This window comes from Magallana gigas, chromosome 8 (genome assembly GCF_963853765.1).
Source record: "Magallana gigas chromosome 8, xbMagGiga1.1, whole genome shotgun sequence".
NCBI classification, from domain to species: domain Eukaryota; kingdom Metazoa; phylum Mollusca; class Bivalvia; order Ostreida; family Ostreidae; genus Magallana; species Magallana gigas.
The window spans coordinates 11,694,512-11,713,711 of NC_088860.1; the positions used below are offsets into that span (position 1 = coordinate 11,694,512).

At 33.5% G+C, this 19,200-nt stretch overlaps 1 protein-coding gene across 6 annotated transcripts; it reads left to right on the top strand.

The window, feature by feature from the left end:
* The first annotated feature begins 314 nt into the window (after nucleotides 1-314).
* LOC105332932 (transcriptional coactivator YAP1-A) lies at nucleotides 315-17,669 on the top strand. Of its 6 annotated transcripts, none has more exons than XM_034473357.2 (10): nucleotides 315-416; nucleotides 714-1,364; nucleotides 2,527-2,550; nucleotides 9,740-9,784; nucleotides 9,950-10,164; nucleotides 10,627-10,841; nucleotides 12,381-12,555; nucleotides 13,151-13,234; nucleotides 14,138-14,241; nucleotides 14,739-17,669. In XM_034473357.2, exons 2-10 carry the CDS (start codon nucleotides 931-933, stop codon nucleotides 14,838-14,840), a joined length of 1,398 nt encoding a protein of 465 aa, XP_034329248.1. In that variant the 5' UTR covers nucleotides 315-416; nucleotides 714-930; the 3' UTR covers nucleotides 14,841-17,669. The 6 variants fall into 6 exon arrangements, with proteins under 6 accessions (XP_034329248.1, XP_034329253.1, XP_019924740.1 ...); XM_020069181.3 differs by having other exon boundaries at nucleotides 317-416; nucleotides 13,148-13,234; XM_034473362.2 differs by lacking the exon at nucleotides 13,151-13,234 and having other exon boundaries at nucleotides 316-416.
* Nucleotides 17,670-19,200: the final 1,531 nt, after the last annotated feature.

The following is a 19,200-nucleotide window of genomic DNA, read 5'->3' on the forward strand; positions in this document are numbered from 1 at the left end:
TTATGAATCGGTTTTCGGTGCCAGTTTAATTTTATCTTGCATTTGCAAGCAATGATGATGTGACAGTCTTTAATATGCATTTACCTTGATATTAAAAGGTGATCATGCATGCGGTAAACTTTTGATTAACAGCTCGAGTAGATTGCTTTGATTATAAATGCTCCGAGGGTAGTCTATACAATGCATGTATACATAACTTAAAGGGTATGAAACCCGTTTTATTTTTTTGCCAAATATGATTCATTTCCACCTACACTCAAATCTTTGCCTTTCCATTGATAAATAATTCGGCCACATTTTGATTGGCGTTCGGTTCTTATGAGACACTCCTTATATGGAAGAATGTAGGCGGGGCTTCAATACTGTCCCGTTTGAAGATTTCAGCTTATTCGGAGACAAAGATTCATCAAAAAGAGGTAAGAACATTCTTATTACAGCATATGCTGCAAAAAATCCTTCTTTTTGGGGGGCAAATACTGTTCTTTGGGATATACGTTGATGACGTCAATGAAAAAATGTGATGTAGGAATATACGTTTATGAGTAAAAGTAGTTCACAGGTAAATCTGCAGAAGTTTATTTATTTTTTTCAATGCATGTATTTAATTTGTTTTACATCAGCTTTTATGATTAAACTCTTATTATTCATATCATTTTATCAGACAAAATCTCTTCATATCAAGTATTTATAACAAATTACTTGTGTATTTGTAGAGCTATTTTGTCCTGCGCAATGCAAATTTTCGTGTGTTTATTGTGATGAGGCTTGGCTAAATTTTTCGTTCAACTCGTAATGGTGTCCTCCATTCTTTGAAAGTTCAAAGGAAGTTCAAGATTTCGCCACAATTTTCGTTTATGATAGGATCTATGAGCAGCCAAAAACTCTTCTGACCTTTCGTTTGAGCGTGTGTTGTATTTTTGGATCGTCAAAATGTCGCAGGACATGCAAGAACGGAAAGGTACACAGGTAGTGCATGTGAGGGAAAACAGTGGAAATGAACTTGAAGCACTTTTTCAATACGCAGCTAACCCAAACTCCGAACTCGGGGGACAAATTCCCTTCCGTCAAAGAAAATTACCCGAGTCGTTTTTTCATGAGCCAAAATCTTCCCGACCTGGTCATATGAAACAAGGTAGCAATGACTCGACAGGTTTTCCTGGACAAATGAACCCCGGCATGGGGGCTCACATGAGGGCACACTCCTCGCCCGCCACCCTACAACAAAGTCTTTCGGCGGTCCCTCAGCCCCCCAGCCACGCCAGACAGCGCTCCTGTGATGCCCTGTTGGATCCCATAGAAAGTGAACCCCTTCCCCCAGGTTGGGAAATGGCGAAAACTCAAGATGGACAAAGATATTATTTGAAGTAAGTGGCAAATTTCATTTAGGTACTTTCAATTAAATGAACTTTTATATATATTTTTTTGTATGTGATATTGTGTGCAGATCTTTTCGTAACTTCAGTATTTTGAGTCATAAATGATATTATCAGATTATGACATTTTGTTATCAATTTTGTGTGTATGTATCATTAGCAATTAACATGAGTACATGATGATGAAGTAATGCACAAGCAAAGAGTCAGGCTAGTAGCAGATCTTTATTTTGGTGATGGTCAATCGACAGTTGCACCTTATTGCTCATGCAGTTTTAAAAAGGCTCACTGAATCACTCGGGTAACAGAAGTTGCTGCAACATTTCGTACCCTTTTAATGGTTGTCACCAGACTTCACACTGTTAAAGTATAAATTTTGTTTAATCGACATTGTTGTACATATGTGTTAAAGAATTTAACAATCATCTATACTTTACTTGTAACATTCATACATGATATCATGTTACAAAACTTCCAGTTAATATGCATTTGAGCCTCACCTTAAAAACAGTCAGTATCAGACTCTGGTTGCTCAACGTGACTCTGAGTTTGAAATAAGTCAACCCGCAAACTGACAGGTTTGATTTTAACTTGCTCAAGTTAGCAGGTTTGCTCGTTTCAATTGGCTGTCTTAAATCTGAATAATTTGATTGTGATATTAAATACATTATAACAAGAGAATGGTTGCCAGATATAGAATCAGGTTTTTGCAAGACGAAATGGCAGAAATCAAAGAATATTTTCCCTCTCAAGAACTGTATGCAGGCCTACACCCTTGAAGTTAAACCCTGTATCCCATCCCCCTTTTGATTTCCCAATCAATACATGTATACTGTCCTTTCTGAACATGTAGCATGACAAGTTGGCTGTGATAAGATGAAGTGTATGTACATGTTAATACTAATGTTGACACATGTACTTGCAGCTTCTCTTTTCCATTTCAGCTCCTCCAACATTTAGCTGATGCCGTTGCTTCCAGCATCTTTTTCTGACTTGTTGATCTAGTGTGCATTACTTGACAGATTTTTAACATCCTATATTGTTTTTTTTTTCTTTGATTTAATTTTTGTTCTCATTTTGAATGTAAAAGAGGGGAAAAAGGAAAAGAAAAATGACTAATTTTTTTTCTAATTTGGAATCTTTTATGCTGCAGTACATCAGAAAAGAATTTATATAAGTAAGTATGTCTCCTATGTAGAGGAAGAGCATAAATTTATCCACATTTAATCTCAACTAGTCAGGATAATGCTTTTCAGAAAAGACTTTACCAGTTTGAACTTAGAAATACATGCACCAGTATCTATGTGCTTGTATATATTTATAATATAGTAATACCTAATGTGTACATCTGTATATTATCCAGCCATATATATATCTGTGCATATCCTGAATGTTTTTGGCAATTTGTGACCTTCAATTTGTGTTTCCCAGTCTATTTATTAAGTGATTTCCAACATCAGTATTAAAAAGAGAATAATTTCATCAAGATTGAATTGTACTGTTCCTTGGAACTTTTTCAGTTATCTCAGAGGGAGGATTTTGAGATTCTGTATTAGAGAATAACAACACACTGTTATTCTTTTTTTTTTTTCATTATCATGTTTGATAAGTCAACCTTTTGATGTTGCTACTTTTTTAGTCAATTAATGGGAATGCCCAGAACAAAACTCGGGAAGATAAAACGCATAGCGCGACTGAAGGGTCTTATTATTGAAATTGCTATGGATTAGTGATCGGGGTTAATCAGGGTGCATTGCACTTCACAATAAACCAAGTACAACTTTCTTACTGAAGAGAGTAAAACGTAGAATGTAGGTTTGAAATTTGTTGATGATGATACTTTATGAAGACATATTCCATATCCTTTAGGAGTAGACGTACACTAAAAGTAACTTTAAAAAGTACGATTACTTTTAAAGACATTCCATAAACACTGGTGCATGTATACTTTGAAGGATTAATTTTACGTATGTAAGCATGATCTGTGAACGAAATGTGAATAAATGTAACATATGTATCTGCAGTAGTTCTCCTTTGATTCAGTTTGATTTGGAATCTTTTATTAGTACCACTCAGTTAAATTTTTGGTCGTCTTTTCCTGCTTTATCGTATTGCATTTTGTTTAGTTTAGTTTGATCATTGTGTAATTAAAATTCCTGCATGAAGAGTTTGTACATGTTAGTATTAAAAATCGTGAAGAAGTCTGCTATATTTATGTACATTATTTAACTTTGAGGGAGACAGTTGTACTTCGTGGCCTCGGTTCTCTGGCGTTCTGGCATTAACTGGTCCCGTCTCAGGGAATAGTGACAGTAAATATATGCACCTGATGGATTAAAGTGGTCGTCCTCACAAAATACACTTATTACATATTCATAACAGCTCTAATATTCCTCAGATAATTCAGCAATAGGCCATAAAAATATATCATGTTTCTGATTGTAATCTAGGTCATTGGCCCAAGAAAAAGGGTGAAAAAAAAGTTTGTTTTGATTCAAGACAGTGATTTCATTAACTCTTGCTTTTTGCTTGAAGTGTTTGTTTTTCAGCTTGCTTAATTGCCGGTTCAGAAAAATAACAATTTGATGATAAGCCCCATCTGTTTGATCTTTTATATATATGGGATAAAAGGTTATGACTTTGGTACGTAATGAAGTTTTAAATTTGATGGGGATTACCATGGCCAGCGTTTGATCTTGTGAACATTATAGTTTTATTAGGTCCTGTGAAGTAATTTTTACTTGTGCCAAAGGCTGTTTGTTTTTTAGATAAAGAAAAAAAAAGCAACAGATTATGAGATGTGTTGTATTAGGTATAATGTACAGCCTTAGGTAACCATATGATTATGTGCATTATACATGACATATTCCATGGCATAGGTATTTGTATTTCGTAAAACTAAAGCCGGGATTGGACATGTGCATGGCTTGTTTTGTATACCTCTTAGTATCGGTGCACTATGTATATTTTTACCTGTCATCATGTTAATGATAGTCACAGGGGAGATCAAGGTATATGATAGGTGTAGAGCCCCATGTGACACAAGAGATCAGATTTAAGCATTAGTTATCATATTTCTGGGTATATAATACACGTGGGGAAGTGTAATCTAACCAGAAATGGGGCAGTATTAGTTTGCACTCTGATAAGTCATGCATATATATTGTAAACACAATGTCCACTCTGGCTATAGCTAGGTTACTTGGTGGAAGTCGTGGTCAAGGAAGGCACTTTGTGACAATGGGTCAAAGTTTGATGGGACGAGAGATAGTGTGTTTGGTTATAGTAGTTATCTCCTGCCACTTGTTCAGGATTGGTTTCAGAATTTCAGTTTCATTGTAACTTTCATTACACATACAATGTCTACATTATTACACCAGTTTCCATTTAATTACTCCTGTGTTTTTTCAGGTAATACTTTACAGAAAACAACATAATCTTGGTAATCTTTAAACTCATTAGTGAGTAAGAGACTTTGGTGAAGAGATAAAGATTTTTTTTTCTTAGGGTTAACCACCCATGGTTGCATTATCAATTTCTTCCCCAAGTGCATTATGAGAAGTTGAGTTTGTTAAAAAGCACCTGCTGTACAGCTAATGCAAGGCGGATACTGAACGATCATCTCCCAGGCTTCTGTACCAGAACCCATGTTTAGGTCATGTGATCCTGGAGATAAAAAAAAAAAAGGCGATCTGTGTGTAACTGCAGGATATCTAAGTCTTGTGTTCGTTGTGTATTGGGTGCAGGGGATCTGTCTAGCAATTCATATTCTGGTGTCTTTATGACAGCTTTCTTGATGATAAATGTTCTTTTAGTAAACCTCCTGGAGAGATTTGATACGGGGAAAAATAAAAATTGTTTGAAGTATCATTATGTAGTACATGCATGTGCATTTGGGAGTGCATGGCCAAGAGGAAAGTTTATTTACTTGTGTGCATATTTTATGTCTCCAGTTTAGAAGGTTATAAGTTTGTATATAATTGAATTGCCTTGCAAGATCAAATGATCAAATGAATAACAAACAAACCGAAACCTGAATTTTGAAGTAATACATAGGAGAAACTGTGTCAGTGACTGCGGTAGTAATAACTCTGACTCCAATATTATGATTCTGTTTGTGTCTGGGTGAGTTGTAGAAACTTGGCAGACGCTTGTTCCATTTTGTCTGGACCCGGTCCAACTCAAACAGCTGAACAAATCACTGGTGTGTCGGAAGGTGTATTCTCCCATGTTTATTATACCACTTGAGTATTTTTGAATCAAGTAAATAAATGCAAAGCCTCTGAGTTTGTAAACACTGGTAAGAATGGATGGAGATGGATGAGCCTGGTTGAGTAATGCTGAGGGTGGCTTTACATACAGCTAATGGTGTCTTATTAAGAAGATAGATCACTAACGGTGTGTCAGCACACATTATTAGACAGGGGGTGTAGAGGAACATTTTGATAATCTCTGGATTTGGGAGGTGTAAAAAGGTTGTAATGGCCCTGTATTTCAGCTTTGTAGTTATGTCAAGGTGTGATCCTGAAATGGCAAACTTTATTTGGTAGTTGTTGCAGAGGGCTGCCACTCAGATTTCATCTGCATGATTCTGAATAAAATGTCAACAATGTTATCACTTTTCATGATTCATCTGTTTTAAACCAAACTTTCTGACATGTCTATAGTATGATGCATAAAATGCATTTAATAATTTACATACAGTACATTTGAAATTTATTTCCACTGCTTCATTTTGCAAAATTTCATTTAATTATTTCATTTCACTTATAAGTAATATATTACAATCTTGATTAATGTTAAAAATTCACAGCTTTGATTTCATGGATAATTTAGAAAATATGTCGCATTGTTCAAAATATAACCATACAAACAGTCCATTTTATGAGAGTTAAAAGGTTAGTGGCCTTTAATGGGGGTTCTTTTTGTTCTGCAAGGTACACACATAGGCTTTTAGAACACTTCTGTGTATCTTGTTTAATGGGGGGTATTTGAAAGACGATAAGGAGAGGGAGAGAGAAGAAAGATAGGTTCATTGTAAACCCATGCGACTGTGAGATTTTGGGTTGGATTTACCCCGTGTGCGACTGCGTAATTACTTGACAGTATCAATCATCGGGTCTTTGTCTGAAACCACCCAGGGTTTTGTGTTTCAACACACACACACAGCAGACAAAGTGGGGGCCTCAAATCTTCTCAGTGCTCTTACCAAAACAGCCTTCTGATGAAGAATCTAGTTTTGAGCAGAAAAATGTGTTAAGCTAGGTCAAATTCTGTTTGTTTTCTTGTTTGTGGTTATTTCACTTGATTTGGTTTTAAATGAATAGTATAACTGTCAGTTTCACACATGGTGTATCTAGAAGAATGATCAATTCAGTTGATTTGTTTTATAGTTATTTTCCAGTTTCATACGTCATATTTATTTACATGTATAATCAAAATTTACTAAAATTAAGTTTTATATATTTTTTTGTTTTATAATTTGCCAGGTAATTGAGCTAGTAATATTCAAACAAAGCACTTTTAAATTATGATGAACATATTTTGAAGAAAAAAAAAGAGTCACATTTGATGAGATTTACGAATTCAAAGTCTGAGGGAGCTAATCTTAAATAGCTAGGGGATGATTTACCCATGAAATTAAAAAAAAGTTCAATAAGATATGATATTTATCTCATAGTGAGGGTTACTGCAATACCATCTATGGATTTCAGATGTGTGTGCTGGTGACAAGTGTACTATATATATATATATATTTACATGTTAAGATGTAAACTATTGATACAAAATTGTGCTGATGGTGACATTTTTTACTTCATCGATACATATTGTACTTATCAAGTGATATATTTGGACTTCACTGATGAACTTGCAGTGAAAGTGAAATTTTTTAACTCTGAACAATACACTTGATTGTTGATGGCGTCTCGTTCAGTTTCAAAACACATACTCTGTGGTTTTTCTGTCATTCTTTTAAAACTGCCAATGCGTGCACTTTTCTGATAATCTAAAGTTGGGGGCCATGTGTACATACATATACAACTGATTTCACATACTTTAAATACCTTGTTTCTATTTTGAAGCAAGGAAACAGTTTTTGATAAGTGTAGTTTTTAAAACTAATTACTATGGCATTTTGAAAATAGCTGAGGCAGATATGTACATGGATTATCTCAAACAAACTTATAATGCAGCACAAGAAAAACATAAATCCATGCTGAAAGAAAACAGCTTCATATATTGTATCTTAAATTTGTCTATTATAAAGGAGTAATTGTCTTTAACTTTGAAATAGGCTACTTTGTAGATTCAGAGCTATGGTAGATTTTCTGCGATTATCAATACCCTGATATAAACAAGGATTTAAATGCAGCGTCAGGGACTTGCACTTAGACACTCCAGCGCAAGAGATAAATGGGATCCAGGGGGGTTCTGTATTACCTTTAGCTTCAGTGGGGAAATATCTTTTATCCTTAATTTCTTTTTGATGGTTATGATTTTGCAAGTTTCGTGTTATCAGTGTGCACGAATACAGGCATGGCATTGGCAAACTTATTGGCTGAATGCATTAGAGATAGTGTGACATCCTGTATAAGAGAACAGCTTTTTGTTACCTGTGCACAAAAAAGACAGGTGTGTGTGTGGCATTGGAATGTTATAGGAATTCGGCAGAATTACCAAATACGGATGTGTACAAAGCAGAAAGGAATGCAGTCCAAATTCCAAAGGCCAAAAAGATCATCTTTGGGAATCCCATGTCTTCAGATAGTATATTTGTTTCGCATGTTGGGAAGAAAAAAAAACCTCTTTGATAGAATACAAGACTCTGTGTCTTAGCACAGATTGTTCTTTATTGCATATGTTACAGGTGCTTGAATGAAATCTCTGATAGGGATCATGGTGGGAGGCCTGCTTGTGGCCACCAAAACTGAAGTTAGGTGGGGGGAAAACGTGAGGGGTCCATTTTGTTTTGTTGGAAGTCGAAGTTTGGTTTGGCACTTGTTTAAGCCTTAAATTTCTCCTTAATCTGATATTGTTTGGATGTCATTCAAGCTAATTTTAGCCTTGGGACTGTTTGTGTACTTGTCACACTCGTGAACAAATAACATGTTTGACTCTTTTCCTCAATATCTGTAGGTAATAAAAAGGACATGAAAAGGGAACAAGCTGATAAAAAAAGATTAAAGTGATAACATTTTATATACACATTCTCTGGATTTAGATAATAATCTGTCCAAATATTGTTTTTTACATTGTATTGTCAGGGGTAAATTTATTGATTGAGAGAATTAAAGTGACAATGTTCAGAATAAACAGTCAAGTTTCAAAAGCAAGTATTGTTCATTTGGTTGATCATTAAAAACTGTATCTATATATGTATTTATATATAGAGGTGCATATAAAAATCCTTCTGTGACAGTCAGTAATTTTCTATTACTCACGAGAGCGGCATTTTAAACTTCAGATCATGCTCTGAATTGCTTTATTTAGGAGGCAGTTCTGATAACTTACTGGAGATGCATGGGAAAAAACCAGGAGTTTTGAATCTCCACCCTCAGTTGTATAAATTGCTCATTCTTGTCTACAGATCAGTGATAACATTTCTGATGAGCATACTGCTCAGATATTTTGACCATAAAGTTTTTACCATTGCCCTTTAATTGTGCAGAAGTTTAAGCCCTCATTTAAAGCTTATAGCACTGTGCTATGCATTATTAGTAATAACTTGATTGGGAACATATGATTGAATGAGAACTGTGATGTTGGCTTGAACTAAAATATAATCACAGCATTGGCCACAATTCTGCTCCAGCCAACTACATAACTGCAGAAAACATGAATGAATCATGAACTAATTGCAACTAGTAGCAAATAAACTCGCCTCATGAAGGAGTTTGTTTTGGCTCATGGTTCGAAGAGATGACTTTTGACCAGATGAATGAGTTTGTGCTCTTGAGACCTGGCGCTGGGAGCAGAAGTGAACGGGGGAGGTGGAAAGATTCAATGAAGCATGACTTGGCAGCAAGGATCTGTCTGCTTCTGAATCATTCACTTTATCTGCAGCCTGAGGCACCTGTGACCCAGTTTACACTAAGAGCACTCAATTTTGTGCCGATTTTGAGGTTAAAAGCAATGACAGGAAATAAACTCTTCAAAAAATTGTTGAATCCATTGTCCAATAGAATGCCACTTAGTACTTGATATTGATTGCTTTTAAAGTCTTCAAGTGTCTTGATATGCAAATTTTAATTTATTAATCAATGTTGTGAAAATGTTTAGATATTTGTAAACAAAACCATGACTGTGTATGTTTATTATGATATTTATTTGGATATGAATTTTAAAATACATGTATCTATATTCAGGATAGACAAAGGCAAAGAAATGTTATTGCCAATGGACAATGAAGGGTGAATAAAAATTTAAGCAGTTTATAGGCTTATACAAAATCAAATCAAGCTTTGAACATTTTACATACAAAATATCTTATCCACCCATCAGCCATGCAGCGTTTGAAGCTAAAGAAAAAAAAAAGCATGGACTGATTTTAATGAGAGTTATTCTGTCTGTTTTAGTCACTTAACCCAGATCACCACCTGGCAAGACCCCAGGAAAGGCAGCTCTAACGCCCTCAACAGTCGCACACCGCCCAACTCCCAGTCCCCCAACGTGTCTCTCCAGAACCTGGGACCCCTCCCACACGGGTGGGAACAAGCCTCCACCCCCGAGGGGGATATCTACTTCATCAACCACATAGAACGCACCACGAGTTGGTACGACCCACGCATACGTAAGTATCTAGTTTTTGTGGTCCTTTTGATCTATGGTGATCTCACTAATCTCCCTAATTAATATGGCTGCCATATGGTTATAAAGTTGTAGATATTACTAAGCTTTGTCTTTTGATAAAAGTTTTACTACTGGTGGCTTTGAACAGGCTTTCTTTGTAATAATTTCTAATGCAATTTTTTTCTGCATTGTAATTTGTTGATAATTTTTGTAGGATTGAATTTTTGTGGTTTCTGTTAAAAATTGTTAGTTGTTTGATTTTGTGGTTCACCTTTATGTAATTATTAAAATTAATGATGTAACATTTTAAGTCTGTCTGGAGTTTCAAATCCATAGGAAAAAGTTATCTTAGAAATCAACAGAAATGATTACTGCAATTGAAATTCATGATTTTGTTGTTAATACATTTTTCTTTTGTCTTTTTCATTTTATATATGTAAACAATAATTAAATTTCTTTTTAGCTGAACAACTTCAGCAGTTACGACTCAGCACCTCCCAACCCCAAAGTGTTCAACAACAGGTGCAGAGACAGATGAACGCGCGGATGGGACAACCCCCTCCCGTGCAACCCCCGGTCAACCGAATGGGTGCGAAATCTCCAGCCTCAGTTCAGTTCTCAAAAATTCAGATGGAGAAAGAATTACTGCGCAAGAGGCAAGAAGACCTACAGCATCAGGTAAGGGTAGTCTCAGCCTAAGATATGATTTGAAAAAAAAAAAATGTACGGTAATGCGTATATTCCTAAAATGAAATGTCTAGTATATTTGGCATACCAAGAGAGGATGAGATATCTAGTTTAAAATTTAGTTATTAAAGGACCGATATGTTGAACAGTATGTCCATAATAAAATCATTTTAAGACTTCAAATTTACTTTAATAAATAAAATTGACATTTTGCAATGTAAAAATCAATTGCATTTTGCTGAACTGTAAGTCATTTCAATCACACATCAAATAGAGTTAGAAATATCTCTCTTTAGAAGTAGAAATGTACTATGAAATGGGCACATTGTACCAACTAGCTATGTTTAATAGGAAAATAATGTTGAAATACAGTCAACATTAAGCAATCACATTTAGGTTAACAGATGATTTGTCCAAAGATATTGGAGCTAATAAAGAATTTACTTTTACTTCTTTTCAAAGTGATTGTAGCATTCCTGTTTAGTGTTTATAATTGCATCAAGTAGCTAAGAGGGTTACTAAAAAAAATACGAAGACAATGTGGCTGTGTATCATATATTTTTCATAATAGTCATATCTAGCAGATTAATTTATGCACAAACACTTCTTTTATTGATATACGAAGTTTCATTCCATTTGATGAAAAGGTATTTTTGATACCTGATTTTAAAAACAACATGTTTCGTCACAATGGCACACGGTAACGTAGATGATGTAAAATTATGCACGCACTGTTAATAGAAATACCCAATCTTTATATCACCCTAAGACTTTTTTTCTTTTCACCACTCAATTGAAATCGGCACTATATATCTTGACATCTAATTTGTTCACATTTGTTCAAAAATCATACGTTAGTTCCTCCAAGTTTTTTTTAATTTTTTACCACATGCCTCTTCGTTTACTGTAAAAAAAAAAAAATCTCTGAACATCTGATGATGTTGTTTATTCTTTTGACCAAGTATATACAGATATTCTACTCTATTTGTACTTACGATCGATGTTCAAAATACAAATACCACCACCCTAAAAAATGTAACATAGTTAAACACAAACTTACAAATAATTTTTGACTTATTTTTTGCACCATTGAGCATTTTCACAGTTCTTAACGACTGATGACAATTCTTAATTCAAGGTTTAGATATTATTTGGTTTTATGCCCAAGTTATGGAGATATTACTTTAAACATAATATGGTTTATTGTTGTCATAACACAAATTTTGACCGTGCGCCATGACCTCAATTTTGCAGGATTAGATTTTAAATTATCCTTAGAAATAAAGGAATATATTAACTTTTTGGATATCAAATTGTTTGAAACAATTGCTAAATTATGTCTACTAAATTAAATAGTTATAAGACGTCAAGTAACATAGCTATGACAAAAGTATTTTTTGATTGACCCTCATATTCCATAGATTTGCATGACTTCACAAAAACAGATTGATTCTTAAAACAAAAGATTAAGGTTGATATTTAAGTAGTCATGTAAGTATGTTAAGGTGCATGCTTCTTATTGAATAACAGGAAATGTTACTGAGAGCGCAGATGCAGCAGCAGCAGATACACGATAACCCGCCAACTTCTCAAGGCATTGTGATATCCCAGTCTATGGAGATGACAACGGTGGCCGACCCATTCCTGGGGCAGTCCAACGTGTCAGCCAATCACATCAAGCAGGAGAGTTCCGACAGTGGCGTCGGTAAGTACGACTCTCGGTGCCCGTGCGGTGGTTTTGGAAGGTCGAGTTCATTATTTTTTCTTTGTTTCTTCACCAATAACACACTGCCAACTTGTACCCCTCTTGTACTAGTGCTGTAACATTGTAACTCTTATCCATGTGGCCTTTTAAGGTGTAGGTTGATTGTGTATGTTATAATTTTTTTTTTTTTTTACTAAAAAATTTTTTTTTGCTCTCATATAGTTACATAACTAATTTTAAAGCTTCAATGATAAGGCACATAAATAAAAGAAGTTTCATCCTTTTTATCGTAGCATTTTCTTGTCTTTAGAATTGTACTGTCATTTAAAAAAGTGCATCCACTTTGAAAACAAAGAGACATGATGTTATATTTTTTTGAAAATATCGTAGAAAGTTTTCAATCAAAAATTTTTTAAAAGATTATTATAAATAACTTTACTTTTAAAAAGATGCTAGAAATTTGATTTAAAAAAATAAAAAATAAAAATCAGCATTCAATCAAAGATAGGCATTCAAAAGTTTATTACATTTAACTTCAGAGTTAATTAACCAATTAACCATGCTAAGAAAGTGTTTTCTGTTTTAAATTAAGGAGGTATGGGTACGGGGACTCCATATGGCCTCTCTCGAACTCCTGAAGATTTCCTAAGTAACGTCAGCGAAATGGAACAAGATGGAGGTAATTTGTCCCCTTCAACTCTTTCCTCCTTTCTACAAGTGTCAAAAAAAAAAAAATTTGAAATAATGTGGTTTGTTTACTAGGTCATATTTGTCTTGATACGAAGCAGTGTGTTTTAACAGTGTTTGTAAATTGAGTCTGCATCACTTTGGTGCATGGTAGTACTTGTATGTACGACAGTCTTACAGGGGAAGGAATTTGTCAATATTGTTGAAAACTTCATATTTAAATTCCCTTTAGTCTCTGCTACATGTATGTAAATGTTACACTATATTACAAAAAACTACACTTGTTCAGACCTGTTCAACTTACAGAAATTGAAGACTTCATTTTTTATTAGAGTGAAAATTAATGTCAAATGAAAGAAAAAAAATGGTATACATTGTAAAGTTTCTTTGAAGTCTTCAGTTGATGTAGTTGTTTGTATGTACAGGTAACAAGATATAAGGGCTTGACATATAATCTTGCTGAAGTTTGATTCTGTTTGAAGAACTGTGTAATGTATTGCTTTCCTAGTATAGTCTCTGTATACACTCGACCAACCAATACCAGTGTATAATATGCCTAACAGTGTATCACTTACTTATTCATAACAAAAAGATCTTGTGCTCATTTTTCAGTTGTTATTCCTTGATTCGTTGTTGTGGTAAAGATACTAAATCATACTTCAGTTGATGTCCTGAAAATGACAAGAATTTAACGGTCATGAAAATTTGATATCACTCTTACATCAAATGACGATCGAATGTAATGGAACATATCGCTTTTAGCTTATTTTGCCTTAAAGGGTAAAAGGAAAAAGCTTTCAAAATTACCAATGTTGATTCCATCATGCTTACTATGAGCTAAGGAGTTTATAAAGAGTCAAGAACAGTATGATGAGTTTGAGTTTTGTTTTGATAGGAGGACACAGACACAGTGAATTCAATAATATGGACATTGGGAACATTGGAGGGAATGAAGAGAATAGCAACATGGACAGTGAAGATCTGGTCCCCAGTTTGCAGGTAAATGTCATAGCAGCAGGACTCCATGTTGTATACAGCAACATTCTTCTTTCTATTATTATAACTGAATATTAGTGGCTGGTACTTTCTAAGACTCGTATTTGGACTCACTAGAACCAGTAATGAACTTAATATTGGACCATTATCTGCACGTTGTTCATTATTCAAGATTTTGAAAAATTTCATATTTGAAAAGAATTCTTTGAATTGATAGTGGAATGCAATGTACTAAAATGTTACGTAGTATTATTTACTCTATGAATAATAAGAAGTGAAATTACAATATTTATTTCTTTTTTAAACAGCAGTAAACAAATACAAGAATAAGAGTGTTACATTATTGTTGACAGATGAAATATTTTTAGGCAAAACTTTGTCCAAATAATTTTAAAAGAATGGTTTATTTTGTTATTTACTGAAAGGATTCATTGCATAAGAATGCATATAAAACTACTGCTCTTATTAGTCTTAATAACTTATTATACTTGTTTTTCCAGGAAGACATCAGTAATGAACTGTTGAATGATATGGAAAGTGTGTTAAACGTCAATAAACTGGATAATATTCTGGCTGGGGACAATTCACTTACTTGGCTGTGAAATCGAAACAAACTCCATATTCCATGTTGCATCTCTGAATCCTCTGTCACATGACACAAGGTCATGTGACCTCCAGTAGCAGTGTAAGAGGACTCTTATGTACTGCCAAACCAATGTTGCACTGTCTTAGTGAAAGCGTTATTATTTTTTCAATAGAAAAAAAATTTTTGTTAGAATATCAGGGAAAATGAGAAAGAGAAATAAAAGAGTTATATTTTGTACTCCTTTCATCTTTATCAATATTCATTGACCATGTACTCACATTCTATTGTTTGTGTTCCATGCCATTTTTTTTTCGATGCCAGTGTGTATTGATTTATAGATATTTTTTTAATGACAATAGTGCAAAGACATACACCAGTAGAACTGCAGTGTTTAATAGATCAGTATTGTTCTACATGAACGATAAAATACTAGTAACCAGAAGTTCGATCAAGGTATTTTTTATATATATCACAAAATTTAAGCAGGTAGAATATTGCTTGAACAAATTTTGAAAATCAAAATAATCAAACTACAACCAAAGAGTCTGTTCTGAATGTCATGGCATATGTAAATATTTGTGAAATTATTTTGTTTGAATAGCATTGTCAAATATTTATCATTGTTACTATGTAAAAGAAAGAGTTTGTTGAAATATCATTACTGTAATTTTTGTCCCTTTTATTTAGTAGGTATTTGCACGGAGAAAAAACTATTTAATTGGTCTATGCACCCTATACTTAAGAAATTTTTAACCGAGTTATTATTAGTTTATGGCGTTAGCTTATTGGCTACCAATGTGATAAATAACTGTTGTAAACAATTTTTGGGTTGATCCTTTGTATATATATATAAATAACTTCGACTGTCTTTCTGTATGAAGGGCTATATAGTGTTTATTTACATTTTATGATATATCATTGTTTTTGGAATGAAATTTTTGTTTTGTTTATTTTCAGTATTTCATTCATTATTTTAACAATGGTATTTTTACATAGTTTTTATAAAAATTTTAGCTGAATAGGTAAAAAAAAAACCCTTAAATTTTTGGTCCTGCATCCTGCCAAATGCAAAAAAAGAAAGAAAGAGAAAGAAAGAAACTTGATTTGCACATAGAGTTACCAGTACCTATATGCTTTTCATGTTATATATTATATGTTTGATGTTTTTGTAATATGTGACAGTTGTGGAAATTATGGCAGCGATAAAGGTGAACAAATTGATATTATTTCATTTAATTGTCATGAAAACGGACAACTAGATACATCTGCTATAGTTCTGTGAAGAAATGGTTTGAACATGATTACTGAAACTGGAGATTTGACTCCCTTTCTGCTGTTCTTTTTGCCTTAATATGCATGTGATATTTGATTTGTCCCTGTGATAGTTCCGAACGCATTACAAAACAGTCTGTCCTGAAGTATCATCCAATAACTTTTCATTTTGCACAATGTCATGAACATAGATTTTTAATCAATATTATGAGATACGAGTGCTGTTTTCTTTTCGAGGTTGTACAAATTACTATTTTATTGTCATGCCGTGATGCTTAACGTATGCAATAAGGGATATCCTTGGACATAAAGGCATATTTTGAGGGACCTTTTCTATCTGACCATGGTTGGATAGGAGTTGAGTAAAGTGAGAAAAATAAGTCTTGGACAGAAAGGCATTTCAACCAATTGGAGAAATAGACTTTGAATAATTATGTTCCAGAATTGGAATCAAGGAAGATAGTCTGGTGAAGGATTATGGTTGGTTAATGTTTATTAATTTTTTTGTACTGTAGAAGAGGCAGAAAGGTAATCGAGCTCCAAGATGTATTTTTCGGGGCAAGATCTTTTTTACACCAATTGTTCATGAGCATTGTAGATCTCTCATTGCCTAGTGTTCTAAGTGGAGCATTTTGTCATTCATTTTATTTTTCGTTGTTGCCTATATTTCTGACAATTGTGAGAGGTCACTGACGAATGAACCTTGTCCACTAGGGTGACAAAATTTATAACCTTTAAATATTATACTTCCATGTTGTGTCTGTTGAGCTGTTTTTGTCAAATTTTATTTTGGTACACACATTTTGATAAATACCATGTTCTTTGGACAATTTTTTTTTGTACACGGTATAAGGCAGAGCCACGAACATACATTCCAATGTCCTTATCATTTGTATGCTGAAAAAATTCATGCCTAAAATTGCATTTCTCTCCTCTCAGGCTTGTATTGAAGGAAAGTATTTGGTGTCCGCCAAGCCCAAGTTTTAACATGTCATTGCATCAAAGTGGTGATTTTTTTTTTATACTCAAAATGGAACGTGTCTTGGGAGAACAATATTTAGATTTATGAATATTGATGTATGCAAAAGTGCAAAATAAAGTTTTATATGTACCATTATATATATATAAAATAGATTTTTGCGCATTTATATTAACATGCAGTTGAAAGTGCTACAAGTATAAAATGATTATTTATGATGTTATTTTTATGACAATTCAAACAAATGCAATGATAGGCTTCACTTTGTTAATTACCCATTTATTGACTCTGTGGAGAGCTGAGCCTGTTTTATGATCATAGTTTATCTTATATATAGCATATTCTTTACCATAATGTTTTCTTTCGTATTAAAAAAAAATTATATCATTCTTCATGTATAGCGAATCTTTATAGAATAACATATGAAGATCTCAAGAAGCAAAGTAAATGAAGTGTAACAGTGGTTTTATATATGTATCTGGTGAGACTGACATTGAATTCACTGATTATAAAGAATGGCCCCAAAAGGAAAGGTCATTTACATTTGTAGATAAAATATATGAAAAAAAGCAATAAAAATTGTATAAAATAAAACTGCCTTCCTTTTATTATGGTTTTTGATCACATGCCCTTGTTTCCTTGTCTCTGCGACCAAATAGTGTAATAAATATATGCAATAAGACTATTTTAAAAATGCTATTATTGGATATTTGCACACACTTGAATGCAGAAACCTTTAAGTGCCTGTATTTTTTATAAACAGATACAATGTATTTACATTTCACAAACAGGTAATTTTTGGGGATGGATTATTGGATTTAAAGTAAAAGAGTTTTTGTACCTCTTCTAAGTGTCCTTGATTTTTGGTTAATGATACAACGTAAAAAAAAAACACATTTAAATACACAAATATTGTAAAACTGGGCTTTTTGTGTATTGATTTTAATTTTGATGGGAGTGATATCTGTTCATATAGTTAAGTGTTTGTTTGTCAAGTATAAACAAACTGCACGTTTTGAGATTGAGGTTCAGCAGTTTAAGTTACCGCATTGTAAATCGCCAACGAATTGTCAGTTTTATTGTACCTATATACTGGTATTTAAAACAACGCAGGAGACCTCGCATGTCAAAGTGGAAGGTCAGGACAGTTCTTTTTTTTTTTTAAATGTTTAAAGTTTATGACCCATCCGTCAGTCCGAAGTTGTCTTTTTTTGTCAGCGCGCGACTCCTCTGAAAATTTTTGTAGGCATTTAGGACAAATGCATTGTGTAGATGTGCATATTACAAAGAAAATTCGAACATCATCATTTTTGAATTTTGCGAATTTTGATCCTTTTGAAATTGAAAATATTATAATGGCCATCTTTTAAATTTTGAAATGAACAGTTTGTGAGAGCAACTTAATTAGTCCTCTTAAACCCTAGCACGGAATTTCATGAAACTTTATAAGTATTTAGAATACAATTATAGATTTGCATATTACAAAGAATTTGAACACCATCATTTTTCTGGAAATTTCAATTCTTTTGAACTTGGAAATAAATGGCCAGAAAATGAATATTGAATAAACATTTTGTAAGCGCAACTCCTCTTAAACCCTAGCACGGAATTTCATGAAACTGTATAGGTATTTAGAAGACAATGTGTAAATTTGCATAAATTACCAGGATTAAATTCGAACACGTGTGCCATCATTTTCCTGGGAATATTGGTCCTCTTGAACTTAGAAATATGGCTGTATATTGAGTAAAGAAATGAACTCTAAAACCCTAGCACGGAATTCCATAGAATTTTGTAGGTACATGTATTTAGGACACGATGTGTATTTGTGCACAGTGTAGTAATGAGCAATTTGTAAGCGCGACTCATCTTGAGTAAACCCTTGAACGAAATTAAAAAAAAAAAACACCTTAATTTGTAGGAACTTAGAACACGATGTGTAGATTTGGAAAATACCAGATAATTCCGATTCCAAAATATTTTTTTTTTTGAGAATGTTGGCCCTTTTGAGCATAGAATTTTGGCCATTAATATATTGACTATAGTAATGAACAGATTGTCGGCGCATTTCCTCTTCACCCGCTCTTCGACCGCAGAATTTTGTAAAATGTGTAGATATTTAGGT

Coding starts and splice junctions, on each gene's coding strand:
- LOC105332932 (XM_020069181.3), top strand. CDS start 931: ATGTCGCAGGACATGCAAGAACGGAAAGGTACACAGGTAGTGCATGTG. Junction 2,551..9,739: donor TCAGAAAAGAATTTATATAA/GTAAGTATGTCT, acceptor ATCTATATTCAG/GATAGACAAAGGCAAAGAAA. Junction 10,842..12,380: donor AAGAAGACCTACAGCATCAG/GTAAGGGTAGTC, acceptor ATTGAATAACAG/GAAATGTTACTGAGAGCGCA.